The sequence below is a fragment of the Urocampus carinirostris genome, chromosome 19 (genome assembly GCF_059441175.1).
Source record: "Urocampus carinirostris isolate Australia breed hairy pipefish chromosome 19, RoL_Ucar_1.0, whole genome shotgun sequence".
In the NCBI taxonomy this organism is placed as follows: Eukaryota; Metazoa; Chordata; class Actinopteri; order Syngnathiformes; family Syngnathidae; genus Urocampus; species Urocampus carinirostris.
The window spans coordinates 21,930,927-21,951,282 of NC_142367.1; the positions used below are offsets into that span (position 1 = coordinate 21,930,927).

The 20,356-nt window shown below is 40.7% G+C and overlaps 1 protein-coding gene across 1 annotated transcript in view; it reads right to left on the bottom strand.

Annotated features, from left to right (window-relative positions):
* Positions 1 to 20,356, bottom strand: part of LOC148347717 (SH3 and multiple ankyrin repeat domains protein 1-like) — an 82,132-nt gene that overhangs the window by 51,278 nt on the left and 10,498 nt on the right. The window contains exons 2-7 of the mRNA XM_088324199.1: positions 12,851 to 13,054; positions 6,028 to 6,099; positions 5,856 to 5,964; positions 5,643 to 5,794; positions 2,422 to 2,589; positions 456 to 497 (exon numbers count right to left, since the gene is read on the bottom strand). Of these exons, the coding sequence (XP_088180325.1) occupies positions 456 to 497; positions 2,422 to 2,589; positions 5,643 to 5,794; positions 5,856 to 5,964; positions 6,028 to 6,099; positions 12,851 to 13,054 (747 nt within the window). The remainder of the gene's footprint in view (positions 1 to 455; positions 498 to 2,421; positions 2,590 to 5,642; positions 5,795 to 5,855; positions 5,965 to 6,027; positions 6,100 to 12,850; positions 13,055 to 20,356) is intronic.

The following is a 20,356-nucleotide window of genomic DNA, read 5'->3' on the forward strand; positions in this document are numbered from 1 at the left end:
ATAAAAAGTTATTAAAAAAAAAAATGCATTTGTGAAACGCATATATATCTATAGCTGAGCAAAATACACGATTCACACCGGCTTTCTTCTTTTAAGAGCACTGTATAAATCGAACGATTGGCTTTGAAAATCCTTCCGAATCGCTTGAACCCAAACAAACAAAAAACAACCGAAAGGTTTCCTTCATATTTTCCTGCAAAGACGAAAATAAGCAGACGCCATGTGCGTGTGCGTGAGCAAGCCAAAATAAAATACCATGACAACAAGCTTGGAATGGCATGGTGACGTCATGTAAGTGCACTAATACACACACACCAATCATTTTTGCGCATTAGCTGTAATTAGAACAAGATGAGTCATGTTTCCAACAGCAAGTACTATAATGTCCGCAGAATATGTACAATATTGGCCTTGGTGGGTTCCCAATGAGTGCTGAGCCGAAGATATAACGGTACCTTATGTATTTCTTCCATTCCGAACTCTTCTTCGTCCCTGTGCTATTGGGACAGATAATGGAAAGGTGAGAGTACGTACAAAAACAGAGAGACCTTGTACTTGTTTCGTGACCACACTTAAAACTGCTGTTAGTAATTCAGATATTTTGAGTACAGGCTGTTTTGACTGTGAGTTATTCAGGGTTGTAGGCTTGAATAATTGATCAATCTGCAGATTATGTTTGTCAGGACCAGAACGGATACAGGACCCAATTGCGTTACGTTTCTCACAAGTTTTATTAAAGGAAAGAGGAAGGGCTGCGCCCACTATGCGGTGTCAAGGACGGAAGAACAGGTCGGTAGCCGGGACAGGAGAGGAAAAACGTGGTTGGGGTCAGAAACACGTCGTAAGACGGGACGGGAGAGCAGACGTGGTTGGGATCAAAAACGGGTTGTGACGGGAGACAGACGGGAGCAAAAAAAAAAAAGGAGGAAAGGAGAGTAGACGTGGTCGAGGACAAAAAAAAAATCGAAAGCCGGGACGGGAGAGTCGACGTGATCAAGATCAAAAACGGGTTGAAGCCGGGGGACAGACAGGAGCAAAAAACAGGTGGGAGTCAGGGGTCAAAAAAAGGCTTGCCTAGTATACACTGAGGTTCACAGACGAACTGACAAAAGGGGACAGATAAGAGTGGGTTTAAATAGGGACAGGGAGCCAATCAGAGTCCGAGGCAGTTGGCGCCAAAGGAGCGGGCATGACAATGTCGTTGTTTAATCCGTAAATGATTTTTCAATCCATATATTCTAAAACTGAATACTAGTTCAATAAACTATTACGAAAAACACCTTAGTGATGATTTAATCAATGATTAATCACCAGCAAGGATGACTTTTTGTCGAGGTGGGAATGAAAGAGTAAAATAATGTCAAATCTAAATTTTTAGCATTGTTTTTTTAGTATTATGCTTTATCGTTTACCCTATTAGTAGTTTACCCTACATACTGTAATCATTGAGGACGAGGGATCTTTTAGTCGCAAGCAACGGGGAAAAGAGATTTTAATCTTTGGCATTGAATGCGTGGTTTAAGAGTTGAGTGAATGCAGTTTTACTACCGAACCATCTCACCACACTGTACAAACTCAACACTGCCCTCTAGCGGCCGAAAAGAACATCTGGTATTGCGTCCATTTCAAAAAATCATAACGTTTGATATAAATGACCGAGAGACTTGCTCCCTTTTTTTGACAACGAAAAAATTTCATGGCAAGCCAGATTAAATCATCCAATGGGTCATATATGGTAGGTTGGACATGCCTGCCATACAGGGTAGAGAATAGTTTCAGTCCCGATTTCGAGACTCGATTTGTAAAAACGAGTATCTTCTACCTGAGAAAACCAAATTCTTCCAATGTGAAAACCTTAGGGTGCCCCCGTAAGGACAGCTGAGATGCCTGTAGACCTGTTCTGAAAATAGCTTACTAAAATTTTTTTGTGTGTTTGACCGAGTCTATTCAACCGTACTCTTAGTAATTAACCTGGTAATAACACAGTAACAACATAGTAATAACAAGTTATTTTGGAAATGCATATGAAAATGGGTTGCCCTGGCGCTAATCAGTAACCAAAAGTAGCTCTCGGCTTGAAGACCCCTGTTCTAGACTAAAAAGCAGACAATAAAAGCGTTGTCTGTTACACTGGAAACCTTATTCTTCAAAGCCGAAAACTAGAGGTGTCTTTGTGCCAGTTAGAAAAGAAAAGTAGCTTGAAATACCCCTGCTTTAAGTACTGGGATGTAAATATATTTAGCCTAATTATTCGGACAGTCTTTTCTTCTTCTCTGGAAAGTCTATTACATGTTTTCCCCGGACTGCCCTGTCTATTCTTGTTGGATACGATGTTCCACCACGTTAATCTCGATGACTATAGAGACTATTCTAAGACAACAGTCCCCTTGATGTGTTTTTCGGGACGCTGCCCAAACGTACCTGATGGGACTCGTCCCAACCGTTCTCATCTCTGGTCCCCAACTTGGCCCGGTAATAAAGCAGAGTCTCACAGCAGGAGGTGTCGCCCCCTGTCAGGACGGTGTGGTACAACGGGGTCAGGCCTCGGCGGTCTTTATAGTTTGGTGAGCTTCCCAATGACAAGAGGGCCTGGCAAGCGAGAAATGAAGAGATAGAACTGGTTGCCATGTTCTGAGAATTCATGTGGAAACCCATTTGAGCATTTATTTTATATTTTGAACGGACGTAGTTTGACTGTTACACAGATATTTGGCTTCTCTCATTGGCAGGGTTGGGTAGGGTTACTTTAACTTGATTACTTTCAATGACTTTTGGATTACTCCAATACCAAATATGCTAATAAAAGACAAAAGAAACTAAATATGAATAAAATGATGACTCACAACACGTGGTAAGCTTTCTCTCCTGGCTTTGATCTCTTTGATCTCCGGCAAAACGAACATCAAATGCGACAGAAACAAAATGAAAATCAATCCAAACAGCTTGCCAACATCATTTTTGCCGTTCCATGTGTTCCGTTACTCCCCAAGCCTGCACAAAATTGAGTCATTTTATTCATATTTAGTTTCTTTTGTCTTTTAATAGCATATTTGGTATTGGAGTAATCCAAAAGTCATTGAAAGTAATCAAGTTAAAGTAACCCTACCCAACCCTGTTTGTAGTACTTGCAAAGTTTGCAAAACAGACCTTGCATATCATGGCAGTAGCCTGGTGATACAAGAATATTTAACTCATCCAGTGCCATAAGGTTTTAATCTATTTTCAGATGCATTGTCCCTGAGTGCAAAAACCCAAGAATAGTTTTTTTAAAATCTAAAAAAAAAAAGTTCTAAAGATGTTGGCGCTGCTTTACAGTAAGTATCAAGCCTCTGGGAATTACTTCAGTATGATAAAAAGCCATTTGATGGCAGGAATGGCTTATATCAGATCTTTGTCCACACACCGAGGAGCTCCCACTTCTTCTTGTTGCTTTGCTTTTTCTGACCGAAATCGTGTGATCACCGGAATGCATTCATTCACAAAATAAAAAATGTTTTTCTCAACGTTTTCTTGGAAACGGGTATTTTCAAGAAACTTGGCAATGCTCAAGTGTTGTCTACTGAACATGATAAAAGCTAGAAAAATGTTTTTTCTGATGAAAGAAGAGGGTTCAAGCTTTCTTTTGTTATGTCATATGTCCTACATAGCTGCAGAACAAAATTTTCTGCAGGCCTTCAAAAATAAGTCAAAATGGCAAAAAATTAGCTGGCACCCGCATTTCCCAAATGCCTGGCATTGAATAAGTTAAGAGCCTGTGGACTGTTGAACGAAATAGAGTCTGACTCGCCTCAGGAGTCTGCCAAAATCACCCTTCCTCGGGTTTGCTTAGGACACAGGTGTCAAACAGGCAGCCCGCGGGCCAGATCAGGCCCGCTGAGGGATTGAATCTGGCCCGCGAGACAACCCTCAGAGAAGCGCAAGAGAAAAACAAGCTGCAGGTTGAAATATGTCAACTTGATGTTGCCGAAGCCAGGTGCCTCGAACAAAGACACTGCACTTGTAATTCTTTCTCTCTCTCTCTCTCTCTCTCTCTCTCTCTCTCTCTTTTCCACCCCTTTTCTCCCACTCTCTGTCTCTGTCTCTTTCACTCTCTGTTTTTCTTTTTCTCTTCCTTTGTTGCTCTTTGTATCTTTCTCTCTCTGCGTCTTTTTAACCTCTTTTGCTCTAACTTCCCTTTTTCCTTTTCTCTCTTTTCTCCTTCTCTCTTCCTACCCTTCACGCTTTCTTTTCTCTCCTTCTGTCTTTCTATTTCTCTTTGGATTTCTTTCTTCCTCTCCCTTTCTTTACCCCCTCTCTCACGGCTTTTTATCTCTTATGTTTCTCACGCTCTCTCCCTCTCCCTTTTTTTTCCTTTGTCCCGCCCTGTCTCCTTTTTCTCCCTCTTTCTCTTATTTCTTTATCCCTCTTTTTCTTTCTCTTTAATCTACTAGTCCGTTTCTTTCTTTCATTCTTCCTTTTTTCTTTCTTTTTCTTTCTTTCTGTCCATCCCTCTTTTTCTTTCTCTTTAATCTACTAGTCCGTTTCTTTCTTTCTTTCTTTCTTTCTTTCTTTCTTTTTGTCCATCCCTCTTTTTCTTTCTCTTTAATCTACTAGTCCGTTTCTCTCATTCTTCCTTTTTTCTTTCTTTCTTTTTTTCTTTCTTTCTTTCTTTCTTTCTGTTTATCCCTCTTTTTCTTTCTCTTTAATCTACTAGTCCGTTTCTTTCTTTCATTTTTCCTTTCTTTCTTTCTTTCTGTCCCTCTTTCTTTCTTTCTTTCTTTCTTTCTGTCTCTCCCTCTTTCTTTCTTTCTGTCCATCCCTCTTTTTCTTTCTCTTTAATCTACTAGTCCGTTTCTTTCTTTCTTTCTTTCTTTCTTTTTGTCCATCCCTCTTTTTCTTTCTCTTTAATCTACTTGTCCGTTTCTCTCTTTCATTCTTCCTTTTTTCTTTCTTTCTTTCTTTTTTTCTTTCTTTCTTTCTTTCTGTTTATCCCTCTTTTTCTTTCTCTTTAATCTACTAGTCCGTTTCTTTCTTTCATTTTTCCTTTCTTTCTTTCTTTCTGTCCCTCTTTCTTTCTTTCTTTCTTTCTTTCTTTCTTTCTGTCTCTCCCTCTTTCTTTCTTTCTGTCCATCCCTCTTTTTCTTTCTCTTTAATCTACTAGTCCGTTTCTTTCTTTCTTTCTTTCTTTTTGTCCATCCCTCTTTTTCTTTCTCTTTAATCTACTAGTCCGTTTCTCTCTTTCATTCTTCCTTTTTTCTTTCTTTCTTTCTCTTTCTTTCTTTCTTTCTTTCTTTCTTTCTTTCTTTCTTTCTGTTTATCCCTCTTTTTCTTTCTCTTTAATCTACTAGTCCGTTTCTTTCTTTCATTTTTCCTTTCTTTCTTTCTTTCTGTCCCTCTTTCTTTCTTTCTTTCTGTCTCTCCCTCTCTCTTTCTTTCTGTCCATCCCTCTTTTTCTTTCTCTTTCATCTACTAGTTCGGCCCCCGACGGAATGTTTGTTCTATAGTGTGGACCCCGAGTTCAAATGAGTTTGACACCCCTGGCTTAGGACCTTCCCTCAAATCAAGTTAATTTGTCAGGTAAGGGCTGGATTTTTTTTAGGCCTTGATCTTACCTCTTATACTGCAATGGCTATGTCGCATAGATGTCACCTCGGTCTCCTTACCAGTAGCCCAGCATGATTGTGAATCCTGACCGCTTTGTGGACAGCAGTCAGGCCATCCCTGCTTCGGAAATCCAGATGAGCTCCACCCAGAACCAAAGCCCTCATCCCGTCCGCCGTTAAGCCCGACTGGGCAGCGACAGTAAGTGGGGTCTCTAGTTGACGGACACAATTAAGACGCGTGACCACGCAACACCCGCAAAATCGAAAACTCACCGCCACTCTCCGGATCGTGGAAATTTGGATCAAGACCTTTATCCAGGACTTTGACCATTTTCTCCACGGCCCCGGTTTGAACGTAATCGATGAACTTCTTCAGATTAGCCTGGAAAGAAGTTAGAGAGCGTGAATAGAAATGACGTTTTTGCACCCTAATTCATGACCTTACCTTGGTAGAGAGCTTAGAAAGAGCCTTTTCGTCCAGATTTGTTTGCTTATACACCCTGGTTTTGTATCTAAACTGAAGACCAGAAATAAAGAAAAAGATTTCAGTTATCACTCAGTGTTCATTTGACCTGTGAAAAGTGATGGGTCCCGGGGACTCGCATGCTCAAAAATCTATGGGTCCCAACAGAGATCTATGGCTCCCCAAAATTTAGTGTTATCGCGGTTAAAATTGTAAATCGGCGACAAATATTTAATATAAATCTACATATTCATTCAGTTTTAATCATCACAGTTAATAGTTAATACAAAGCAGTTATCACTTCAGATTTTTCAGTTCACAATATTGTACACTATACAAAATAATATTGCTGAAATATTTATACATTCATGCAGTTTTATTCATCACAGTTAATTGGTAATACAAAGCAGTTATCACTTCAAATTTATTTATATTCTTCGTGGTTTGCTGTCCCGCCATAGTTGTCATGCCTTCTCAAAGTCCAATCCATTATCATCCTCCTCATAGCGTCACCAGGAGTATAATTTAGTCCATTTTGGTCGAAAAGTCCTTTTCTTGCTATGAGTATTCTTTTGTTTATTATCTTTCGCCGAATCGTTCGCTTCAAAACACGTGTTTTCCTTGCCTTCGCGGTCTTCTGAAGAATTTCTCCGCCGTTTTTTCATGCCGGAATTATTGCCGTTGTTACCACTTTCTGTATTAAGTTTCAACTTATTACCGACACTGAAGAAATTACCAATTTTTTGTTGATTTGCACCTAATACCAACTGTTTTTTCAGAGACATACTTCTCTTTCACTCGACAACCACCAAACCAATGACGTCATCTCTAAGCAATGAGATCTCGTTTGCCGAGATAAGCGCGAGACCAAAACAACAATGGCGGATCTGCCTGATGATAAGTTTGGAGTGCGGTAAATCTTTGTTGAAAAAAAAAAAGTCATCGGGTAATAATGACAATTTGGTGTTAAAACGATGCGTCCCGGGGATGCACGTTGATTTGACTGCTGCCTGGGGACGGACCCCCTAAGGCAGCAGGTCCAAAGACACTTGTATGATGGAAAACACACACCACATACCAGTTGTCACCATGATCACCAATGAGAATTATTGTTATTATAATAGATACTCTTAATGTATAGTACAGAGACAGCAATGATGATGGCGAAAATGGTTGTGGTGATGATAATGATGACGGAGTGACTGTGCATCCAAACGTGGAAGTGGATCTTCTGTGGTGAGCGATGGCGGTATTGGGAACGGAAAAACGGGTCAGTAGCCGGGAAATGTGGTCGGGGTCGGAAGCGAGTCTTAAGCCAGGAAAGGAGAGTAGATGTGGTCGAGGACAAAAAAAAGGACGAAAGCCGGGACGGGAGAGTAGACGTGATCAGGATCAAAAACGGGTTGAAGCCGGGGGACAGACAGGAGAAAAAAAATAGGTTGAAGTCAGGGTCAAAAAAACGTCTTGCCTAGTGTAAACTGAGGTTCGCGGACGGACTAACAACATGGGAGGGATAGGAATGGGTATAAATAGGTACAGAGAGCCAATCAGAGTACGAGGCAGTTGGCGCCAAAGGAGCGGGCACAGGTGAAGCATATCAGTAATCATGACATACGATGCACAATTTTCATTGAAATACGGTATTATTATAACTTAGGCCAGTCTCTAAGCACTACATTGTTAATATATTTTTTCTGCCTTTCATCGAGATAGTCACTCTCTTTAAAGTTTTTACCATGTTCAATTTTGTTGCATACAATGTCTCACAACATTGATTTCAATGAGAATGATATAAAGACTATTCATCCATCCATTATCTGCACCGCTTATCCTCAGTAGGGTCGCGGGGATGCTGGAGCCCATCCTAGCTATTTTCGGGCAGTGGGCAGGGGACACCCTCAACTGGTTGCCAGCCAGTCGCAGGGCACACACTCCCTCAGTCACACCTAGGGACAACCCACACAGGCACAGGGAGAACATGCAAACTCCACAAGGGGAGGCTGCGGTAGCTGGACTTGAACCCTGAAACTGCACCGTGAATTCATTTCAACTCTAAGAGCCAAAAAGAAGTTCTTGGTTTGAATATTATCTAGAATTCAGACACTAGACCGTCTTAAATGTAAGCATTATACAAGACTTCTCTTAGCCTTGACTCACAAAAACTCCATTTTTTTCAAACTACATGCCAAATTACACGATATCCAGATGTTTTTTTTTTTTAGTTTGTAAAGAACCACTGCCAATTAAGAATCGTTCCAAATATTGATATTATCGATACTGAGCAATTACTTGGATTGGATTGATACTATTGGCATGGGATTGATTCCTTATTTAACAGAGACTATAATAATGTTGTTAGTGGAATGTAGGATTATACATACATTATAACTTTTACATTGGATCCAATTGTGTTTTTATTTTCAAAATATTGTGCAACGGAAGGTATTTGAGTCCTGTTGATATCATCATACAGTATTTGTAATATTTGTTGTTTGACTCTTTTGAGTTCTGATACAGTTGTTGTAGTAGAAGTATGTTTTTTTCAATACTTTCTTTTGTTTATTCAATTTGAACTTTGAGATAATTTTCAAAATAAAGTACTGTGCAATGGACAGTATTATGGTTGTCATGTTGATATGGATGTATTTATATTTTTGGTACATTGCTGCATTTTTTGATTTGGCTCGTTGCATTTTTGCTCCAAAACTGTCACAACCAGAACGGAATTAGGACCCAGATGCGTAACGTTAACCACAAGTTTATTGAGATAAAAAGGAAAGGCAGCGCCCGCGATCCGGTGCTCGCTGGACACGGGAAGCAAGCCGCTCACAGAATTGGAAAGTGTTACGAATGCGGAAGAGGATCTTCCGGGGCGGGAGCTCGTGGTGTCGAAGACGGAAAAACAGGTCGATAGCTGGGACGGGAGATCAAAACGTGACCGGGATCAAAAAACGAGTAGTAAGCTGGGACGGGAGATCAAAACGTGGTCGGGGTAAAAAAACAGGCCGTAGCCGGAGACAAACGGGGAAACCAGGAACGGACAGGTGGAAAATGGGTGAAAAAAGTGGGACCGACGGGAGACTGAGTCAAAATGCTTGCCTTGTAGAAACAGAGGTTCGCTGATGGACTGACAACAGGCGAGAGAAAGGACTGATCTTAAGTAGGAAGGGGAACCAATCAGGAAGCCCGTAGCGGCTGGTGCCAAATGAGCGGGCACAGATATATAAATATTTGAAATGTTAACGTCTTTTAAAAAAAAAGTATTCCATTTTTGGTGCCGTGTTTATCATAATAATAATAAACTAACTCAAGAGGGGAGATCAATTGCTCTTTGCCATTTCCAAAAGTATCATTGGATCGGTATCCATTGATATCGCCAATTATTTACATGTATCGGATCAAAACCAAAATTACGCTTAGTGCCACTAAAATGCAAATATCTACTTCAGACAGATGCATCCAATCCCTGCTTTAAATTAAAGAAAAACAAAGAATAATTTCACAAGAAGGACTCTTTCAAACACAAGAAGAATTTTTTTTCTAAATGTACAGATGTTGAGTTAATAATCACGTCTGTTTTATGTTTGTCATGTCCAGCATGGTCGCCGTGGCGACCGGCTGGCCCCGCCCCCTGGGCACCGGCTGTAGCTGATCGCCTAATTTGCGTGTGTGCTTCTTAAGGGGGGTTTTGGGTTTTGCCGGTTGCTGGTTCATTGCGTTTTCTGTTCTGCATTAATCTGTTCTGTTTGACTTGAGGAAAACCTGTGTTTGCCCGTTCTGAGTAAAGCTTGTTTTGTGAGTATTCCTAGTCTGAGTTCCTGTTTGCCTGTAAGCCTGTTTTTGTTTTGTTTTGTCCCTGAGTGTTGGACAACTTTTATTTTGCCAAATAAAAGTAACTGGTCGTTACGCGATTGAGTTCATCCTTCCTGCCTCCTGCCTCCGATCTGGTCCGTTCTCGTGACAATGTTTATTTGAGTATATAATGTATATGTATTAGAAATCCCCCACTGGCTGATGATAGCTGGGATGGGCTCCATCACCACCGCGACCTTAGTGAGGATAAGTGCCGAAGAAAATATATCAAATAAATGAAATTATATATATTATACATAAATCAGGTTTTTTTTCACCTCGTGAATTATTCAAATGGCAGTGACAAACTAAACTATTTGTCTTTAGAGTAGAAAAGTGGGCGGTTTATTGTCTGAAATACTTCTGAGTTTTAGAATCTCCCAAAACATTTAAAGTGGTTAAATTACAGTTCAGTACAGTATTTCATTCATGCATTTGGGGCAAATGTTGCCGACATCAATTTCACCAGCAGGTGGCAGTCTAATATCAAAATACACTATTGATTTTTCTTTATCGGCAGCTTTGTTAAAATATTTCTTTTCACTTTAAATATATAAATGTATGAAAAACGTACATAACTGTTTCTGAAAATTGGAATATTTAAGTCTTTTGAGGTTATTTATCATTGAACTGCATACACCCTGGATTGATTTGAAATTAACGGAAATATTGCAAGTTTTTTATTGTTTTAATATGGTTAATTGTGGCGAAAACTCGAATATCCCATCTCAAAATATTACAATATCGTAAAGAAGAGTACTAGGATATATTGAATATCATGAAAGGCTTGCAATATTTCATGTGATTGATATATTCAGCATTTATTATCATTTTCATTACAGAAAATAAAATAACGTGATCATAACATTATATTTTCTGATGGTATATATATTTCAAATAATGTAAATAAGAGTGTAATCCACAAAAGGGGAAAACAAAGTCAATTTTGATGAGAAAACATGGGAAGGGATTCTCTCCAGGTCAGAGGATTATGTAAGAGAAGCTAGAATTGCCAAGAACCGGAACAGGAGGTGAACCCAAATGCGTGACAAGGTTTTATTTGATGGGAAATGGGGCAGCCATGCACGTTAACCCAAATGCCAGTGATTCGGCGATCGTTGGGCGGAAGAAGTAGGGCAGCGGTCTGGCGTGGAATGGCCGACGATATCAATACCAATCGCACGAGCAGATATCGGACGGATGGGGTCGATGCTGGACAGGACGGGACAGACAGGATTGATATCAAAACTGGATATCGAAATTACGGGAAGAAAACTGGAGATCGATATCAAACAGGACAAAATAGACGGGGACAATACCGGACAGGAAACAAAAGCAGGAAAACGGACAGCGTCTAAACCCATGTCTTGCGGGTGCAGAGGTTCGTTGACGGACTGACAAAGGGTGAGTGAGAGCACTGAGATTAAATAGAAGGGAAGCCAATCTGTCAATGAGCCGCAGCTGGCGCCACACGGGCTGGGCCAATTGGGCGCCATGGCAACCGTGACAAGAATTTGATTTATAAAATCTAGAATAATCAATAGATATTATTCAACACCATTAAACGTTTTCAGAATTGGACTGCTCAAAGATGATTTTTGTAAGAAATAGCAACGAGAAAGGTACACTGCTTCATACTTTGTGGGAATGTTCTAAAATACCGAAAGTGCTGGAAATTTTTTAGAATTGTTAGGTTCAAGGTTCCTTTGACCGCATGGGTCGTCGGAGCACCAATGAGGACGCAACTCTGGACAGCTTTCTCCGCTTTTAATGGTCCCTGGCCTGTTCTTGGGTCCTGGCAAAGTTGGCACCAGACCATTCCTTAATGTGGTCCACCTAGTTCTTTTTGGGTCTTCCTCTTCACCTGCCCCCTTGGACTGTGCCCTGGAGAAGGACCTAGACCAGTCATGATGATCTTGTGACATGACCATACCACTGAAATTTCCGTCTGCGCACAGTCCAGAACAGTTCTTCATAGGGTCCAATGTTCCCTCTGATGGTGTTGCCGGCTGGGTAGCTGGCATCACATCTCCAAGGCCTGGATTTTCTTTTCCCGTTTGCTGTGAAAGTCCATGTCTCACAAGCATAGAGGAAGATTTAGGTAAACAGCGCTGATCTATGATTCCCCTGATTGTCTGGCAAGTGCGGCTGCGGTTTGAGCTTCCCTGACCATTATTTCCGGTTCTGACCCCTCTTCTGATGACAGATCTAAGATATTTACATTTAGTGACAGGTTCTAGCTCTCTGTGATTGATTGTTCGTCATTTCGTTTGCTTTTTCTGTGCCGATTTCCATCGCATACTGGGTTGATGCTTCGTCCAGGCCATCAACCAGATCTCCGAGTTCCTGTTCGTCTCCTGCCAATCCGGCAATAGCATCAGCAAAATGAAGGCTGACTGTACCTTCTGGTGTCTTCTTGGAGAGAGAACTGTAGTGCCCCACTTGGACTCGTCATCTTCCAAAATTCTCAAGACCTGCTGTCGGATCATTAAGACACTGGGACCTCCTGGATAGCCATAAATATTTGGAAAAAAACAAATGATGGATGAAAAATGCTGGGGAGATTAAATGGGTTGAATGGAACTAATGAGTGATGGGATGACTTTGGGATATGTAATTTCCACATAATGAACTATTCTTTTGCCTCTCAGACTTTGGGTTTGTTTGGTATTTGATTTTCCTTTAATTTTTGAATGGAAAACCATCAATAAAAACTGAAAATTTGATAGAAAAATGTAATCCACACAGTTTAGGTCTACAATATACAAATGAAGATATAATAATAATAATAATTTCCTTGTATTGTCATTCTGTGTAACAATGTACACAGAACGAAATGTCGATTGCACCTGACCCGTTGTAGCGAGCCGATGCAGCCGCAGCCAACAGAGGGCGCCGCCGACCACTTTTTAGATGTGCCGTGTTCACTGTCTTTAAAATTCTAATTTCCTACCTCCAGGTAAGGCACCCCTTTCTCAAAAGACTGCGAGTATTCCCGCAAGGTCCTCTCTTCCTCCAGGAATTTAGCTTCCCGGCCTTCTCCCGCCGGCTGGAAAAGACCGTAGTTGAAAACGTCCCACAAAGTCTCGGTGAGGGAGCCGATGATCTGCTGTTTGGCGTTCCACACCGTGCAATCCTGGTCAAACTGGACACACCTCTGAAAGACACGCAAGTCAAAAGTTGCTGCTATGCTTTTTTGTGACACCAGGGGCGGTTTTAAGTTCAGACTTTTGGGGTTACTGAGCACCCAGTGTCGAATGCAACTTGCATTTGATTCAATGGAGCTAAAACAAGGACTAATACCTGTTGATGATAGAAAGTGTCAGTATTTGGTGGTAAAATAGATAGAGATGTCTAGATAGAGATGTCTAGATAGATAGATAGATAGATAGATAGATGTCTAGATAGATGTCTAGATAGATAGATACTTTATTCATCCCCGAAGGGAAATTCACATTTCCAGCAGCATCCCTGAGCTGAGAACAATACAATAATAAAGCAAAAGGAATACAATATTCAAATACCCAGTGTGACGTGCAAATGCCCACTGTAGCGTGTTATATAGAATATCTAAATAGTGCTACACAGAATACATATTGCAATAAAATTCGGTAATATGCAATGTAGGTGGTGACAGACAGACAGACAGACAGACAGACAGATTGATAGATAGATAGACAGACAGACATGTTGGAAAGTGGACAAAGACAAAAGAAGAGAAAGACCCTTTTTCTTGACATTGAAACTAAGCAATAGACGATAGAAAAATATGAAAAGGGAAAGCGTTTTTGTGATCTTGTAAAAGGATATTGCTGTATTAAATCTCCGATAAAACAAAAGCAGACGTCATTGGATCAGTTTTTTCAAGAAACACGTGGCAAAAATGACTGCTGAGGACCAGTCAACAAACATGACATGTAAATAAATAAATTAATATTTTTATTTTTACTTTATTCTTTATCTTTTTTTTTTACATGATGTGCCTCTCGTTTTATGTTTATTGTGTGGTAATCTAATTCTAACACGTATTTTGTTTCATTTTCTGATGCTCTTTTATGATTTATTGAAAAAAATGTTTCATACTTTTCTGTTTTGGAACAGATTATCGCATTTACATTCAAAAGTCGTCTCTACTTACAAATATTTCAGGTTACAAAGCTACCCCCAGAACGAATTAAATTCTTAAGTAGAGGTATCCCTGTAAGTACTTGTAGTACTGCTCATGAAAACAATATTCCTACAAGCACAGTGCAATTTTTTTAACCCCTCTACGCGAACTTTTGTTTTGATACAGTTGTTGTAGTGGACATATTTTATTTTTATACTCTTAAAGGTTAATACTTTGTTTTACTTCCTCAATTTGCACTTTCTTTTTCGAAATATTGTGCAAATGAAGGTGTTATAGTTTGTTGATATTAATACAGTATGTGTATTTTTGCCGACCAATGCAATAGTGTACTCGCACTAATCTTGTACAATCATGGAAATATAAAATAAATAATATATCAAAATGTTATATTCATTCTGTTTTAAAGTTTTTTTCTTTTTAAACTTTTCAATTTTTTGAATTTTACAGAATTTTCAAATTAAGTAGTTAATATTATTAAAAATAGATTGCAGTGCTAAACGCCTCAGAGTGAGGCACGCAATTCTCTTGCCTCATGGCAGAGGGCGATAGTGAGACCAAGGATTCAGATTTTGTGCACACCTCATCCCAAAACAATAGAATTAATGATAGTATTACCAAACTAACAGGAATCCAGTATTTTTCTTTTGTTGCATGGACTTTTTTGCCACAATGGAGGATTATCTACACTTTTATTCAAATGTATGTAACATATGTTGCTGAGCATCTGCAGATGCAGAGTGAGGAACGCAATTCTCTTGCCTCGTGGCAGATGGCGATAGTGAGACCAAGGATTCTGATTTGGAGATAAGTTTATCCAAAAACAATAGAATTAGTGATATTATTGACAAACTGACAGCAAGTCAAACCATCTACGGTAAATTCCGGACTATAAGCCGCTACTTTTTTCCCTAACTTTCAACCCTGCGGCTTATTCAGTGATGCGGCCAATTTATGTAATTTTTCTAACGGCCGCCAGCGGCGCTCGAGTGTTGCTACCATTAACTGACCTGTCAAAGCTATATTATAATTATTAAAGCTTTGAAAACTCTCTCGGCGTACCGTCTTTCTTTGTAAATATGTGTAACCCATGTATAATATGTATTTGCAACTGTATATTTTTGTAATGTATTTATTTGTATTTATTTTAGACACTTATTCTGATATGTTTTGCACATGTGAACAAAAAATGAGGGGCGGAACAAACGCGGGGGGCCGAGTTTAAGTGGGGACCGCTAAAGGTGAGGGACAGACAAGGAAAGAAGGGGTAAAAAGTTGGTTAGAGAAAAAGGAGTTGCGTCAGTAAATGTGTTCATCTGATATATTTTTCCCACCCTTACCTTTGGAAGTATACACTTTTTTCCTTGGATTACTTTGAACGGGACCCGGACTCTGCAGGTCTGCATCAAACCTTAAGTACCGGTATCATTTTCCGTTCATTTTGCCGGCTATGATTTTTGGACTGTGGACTTTAATGAAGGACATTTATTTTCAATCGCGGGACTTGAAGTCGGGTTTGGCTTAATTTTGTGTTTGTGTTACATGTTTAAATGTGGGCGCATGCGGCTTGTATACAGGTGCGGCTTGTGTATGTACAAAATCGGTTTACCTCTTAAAATGTGGTGGGTGCGGCTTATAATCAGGTGCGCTCTATAGCCCGGAATTTACGGTAGCAGCGTTTTTTCTTGTATTTTATCTTGACGGAGTATTACTTAGAGATGCTTCTATTCAAAATGAGCAGCGCATGGATTTCATTTTTAAGTTAAGACAATAAAACCAATTCTTCTATGCAAGAACTTGAATCAAGTTATGAATAAGATGTAAGTTCATCATTTATTCGGAAATCTGACTGTGCCTCTATGCCATTTTCAATGGTCTAATTTTCCTCTTAGCGATACAATATTTTTCATGGTACATTTGTGGCCAACAGTTTTAATGCATAAATGCTGCAGAAAAAAACGAGGAACGTACGGAATACGAATTGCTCACCTTTCAATAATTCATCCCCCGCTACGGTAATCTCATAGGAATGAGACATTAGACTAGTTTTGTGGCGAATTTGTGCAACAATCCGGTGAAGAAAAACACAAATGATTTCATGGGTGGGTGACATCCACCTGAGACTCATTGGCCACAAAATACACAAAAGCATTTTTACTGTCGTGTCCATCGCACAGTAGCGATGTCCAAGTTCTAACAAACAATGTTTATTTTTCAATTAGGACACTAACAATATGCAAATATGTTGCAAACAATGTTCCCTGTAATTTTCCTTACGGGTCTGAGCGTTCACACAAAGTCGGTGAGCAACGCTTGAAACAACAGTGAGCAACGGCAATCCCAAGTGTGGCAACTAAGTCATTATCAAACATATCCAAAACTTGACATCAAGTTATATTTTGCTGAGTTTCCAGCAATGCAAAAAGAATTTTCACTTTTGAATGAATTGACTCATGTATATTGCAAAGGTTGTACGGCCTACAAACGTCATTTGTTTTTACAATTCTTTCACAAGATTTCCATTTCTTTTTTTTTCCCCTGGTATCTTTTGTCGCATAATACTAACATTTTGGGGGGCTTATTTAGTCGGTTGCACGATACAGAACTGTATTTAATCACATTTTTTAGTGATTAAATAATGTTGGCAACAAGATCGACTTGGTATAATTGGAAATTATTTGAATGCAACACAAACTTTTTCGTCTTTTTCCCTGTTTTTTCAAATTTTTTTTTAATTCATTAAAAAAAAATCTCATTGTGTTTATTTTTTCCTAGCTGTTACTTTTTTCTTTTTGTTTTCTATTTACTTTTTTTCCTTTGTTTCTTTCTTTTCTTTTTTTCTGGCTATTTTCTGAAATTTTCCTTCTTTTTTCTCTTCCTTTTGTTTTTTTTCTCAGCATTTCACTCCTTTTTCATTTTGGTAATTTTTTTCTTTTTTTTTGGTCGATTCCCCCCTTCCTTTAAGTAATTCTGTGCACACTTTTACATAATATTTGGTCGTGTAGGGATTAAAGAAGCAAAAACAATCTGAAGAGCCGTTTGGGACCCGAAAGAGCCGGTTCTCTTTAGTGAGCCGAGCCGAAGAAGCCGGTTCTCGGAAAAACTCTACTGACTTTACTTTTCAACTTCGTTCGACATTGACTTCAAAATACTGCATTTGGAAAACAGTGTCAGGGGAACCCGTGTATTTTTACCTTCATGCACTGTAAGTTTGACTTCATTCGCTTCTTAATTAGCAATTTCGAGCCCTGATTTTTGTGCGCTGGCTAAATTTTCTTATACGCTGAGAATATGCAGGCAGTGCGCGATTCCCCCTTCCTTTAAGTCATTTTGTGCATAATTTTACATAATATTTGGTCATATAGGAATGAAAGAAGCAAAAACAACCTGAAGAGCTGTTTTGGACCCGAAAGAACTGGTTCCTTTTAGTGAGCTGAGCCGAAGAAGCCGGTTCTCGAAAAACTGCGCTGGATAGATTTTCTTGTGCGCTGAGAATGCGCTTAGAGGGAACATTGGTTGCAAAGAATTCTAAACGCCGGGGCACTTGAGAATTTTAGTTTCAAAGTGGACCTATCTGACTTGTTTCCTCTAGAACTGTGATGTCATTGAGGGAACAAGAAACTTTCAAAATGGTGAATCCCATTAACGTAACATGTGAGGCAGCTCTGAAATAGACGGTGATTTTAGTGAATAGCGATTGCCTACAAAGGGCCCGCTCGGCGTGGTGCGGAACACAGATTTGTGCAGAAATTAATATTTTCTCTGCAGAGAGCTTTCCTGTTGTTTGCGCTCGTTGGCTGCCCACTGCGTGTTGTTTGGCTGGCTAACCCGGCATAAGCGCCGGTTTTGCCATGTCCCTTGGTTTAATCCCGGCTTTGTGTTGCCGCTTTTCGTTGATGGTTCTCGATTAGCCTGGCTGATCATGGCGTGTTTTTTGGTTGGCCAGCCTCAGTTTTTTCCCCGCGGAGGCTGCAGACGCCTTTTGTTGATTGGTTCTGGTTATCTCCCTGTTGGCAGCTCTCCGTGTGTAAATTTAGTCTGTTAGCCCCTTTTTGGCAGCTCTGCCTTTTTTGTCCCAGGACACAACGCCTTGGCATTCTCCACAAAATCTACCGGAAAATACCTGAAAACACTGGGAAGCTCTTAGAATATTTAACTAGGGTACATGTCTTCTTAGAAATCCATTATCTCTGAAATCAGTTGGACTACATAATTAATAGTACACCTTTTCCGTAGTTCGTTCTTTTTCAGAATTCTTCCCTCTGCTTGCGCGAAATGTATCTCTTCTTGCATACTGGGTGCAAATTCTCCGTGCTTTATTGTTCCATTTGCATTTGCCCCAAAATTAGAAATGAAGATGTTTTAGTAACGTCATTAAAACACACGGATAGAAACTTGTCGAAGTTCATTTACAGCTTCCTCCATCTTTTGCGTTGGCTGCTCGGTTTCTATGTTCGTCCGCGTAGCCTAAAAATCAACACACCATGGCAGACGAAAACACGGAAAGCATTCAATGGAGGGAAAGGAAGGTTTGGGATTGAATTCCTATTGGGGGGGACAACTCTCTTTATCCTACGGTAGTATATCTATCCATCATCTGCACCGTTTATCCTCGGTAGGGCCGCGGGGGTGCTGGAGCCCATCCCAGCTATCTTCAGGCAGTGGGCAGGGGACACCCTGAACTGGTTACCAGCCAGTCGCAGGATACAACCCCTCGTTCATTCACACCTAGGGGCAATTTGGATCAGCCAATTAACCTAAGCACGGGGAGAACATGCAAACTCCACAGAGGAAGGCTGGAAGCTGGATTTGAACCCCTCACCTGAGACCTGTGCCGCAGACGCGCTAAGCATTGGCTAACCGGTGACTCAACAACCTTTAAATTGCTAGATATGCTACGGCATTGGCATCCATGAGCTCTTCCGCTAACAATGCACTGCATGTGACGTCGTAATGGCAACAAAACAAGAGATGCTTAGAGTCGCAGGAGTTGCATAGAAGTCACATTTAGTAGGAAATGGGAACCATCTCGCAAAAACATAAAATTTCACCCAAAATTTTTGACTCGGCTAAGGTTTCGAACCTGTGACCTCCCATTCTCAGGAGCGGGTGCCCGACCTTAAGGCCACCGAGCTGGTCTCTGTGTCATGATAACCGATGTGAATCACCTGTCCCTGCTCCTTTGGCGCCAACTGCCTCGGACTCTGATTGGCTCCCGATCAGTACTTGTAGCCACTCCTGTCTGACCCCTTTTGTCAGTCCGTCTGTGAACCTCAGTTAACAATAGGCAAGCCTTTTCCGACCCCGACTTAGACCGTTTTTTTTTTTTTTTTATCGACCACGTCTACTCTCCCGTCCCGGCTTTCGACCCCTTTTTGTCCCCGACCACGTCTATTCTCCTTTCCTGGCTTACGACTCGCTTCCGACCCCGACCACGTTTTGCTCCCCTGTCCCGGCTACTGACCCATTTGTCCGTTCCCGACACCGCCATCGCTCGCCACGGAAGAGCCACTTCCGTGCTCAGAGCGACCTGCTTCCCACGTCCAGCAAACATTGGATCGTCTCCGCAACCCTTTCTCTTTCTTCCAATAAACCTTGCGAGAAACACAACGCAAGTGGGTCCTGTCTCTGTTCCGGTCCTGACACTCTGTCCTTTGATAGAGCGGCGTTCCCCTACAATTTGAAGAAAATCACTTATTTTCGGTTTAAGGGCGTGAAAATACGGTTTGTAAATTTCATGCAAACCCCATGTATTATTTCCTCACATTTTCCATGTTCAAGAATTCGGGAATACCTTTAAACCGAACGCACCCATGCCTGATTATTCCGTATCTCGGAGCGTAGTAAAAAAGAAAAGCCTGTGATTGCCACCGTTCACCCCCCAGCCCGCTGACCTCGCCCGCAAGCATCCACTCCCGACGTCGTCCTTTTTTCTTCAGCCAACTCCATCGGCATGGCAACCGCTTCATTAGAGAAGGCAGACCCCCGGTTGCCGTAGCGATAACGCCGACACCCCGAGGGGCTAACGCATAGATTATAATCTAGCGTATATGTGAGTTTTTTTATTGGGTTGTGGCGTTCTGCTGCTATCGATTCGTATGTAGGATTGAGTGGTGGCGGAGATCGGGTCGTGATAATGTCGGATTTTTATTATTGGTGGGACGAAAGGTCAATCCACGAGATTGGCTGCGTAGAATGATGATGTTGAAAGGGATATTAAGGATAGCTTAACTCACAGAGGCATCTTATTTTATACCTGTCAAATTATACATACCGAATTTTCCGCACTATAGGGCGCACCGGGTTATAGGGCGCACCCCCAAAAAATAGTTT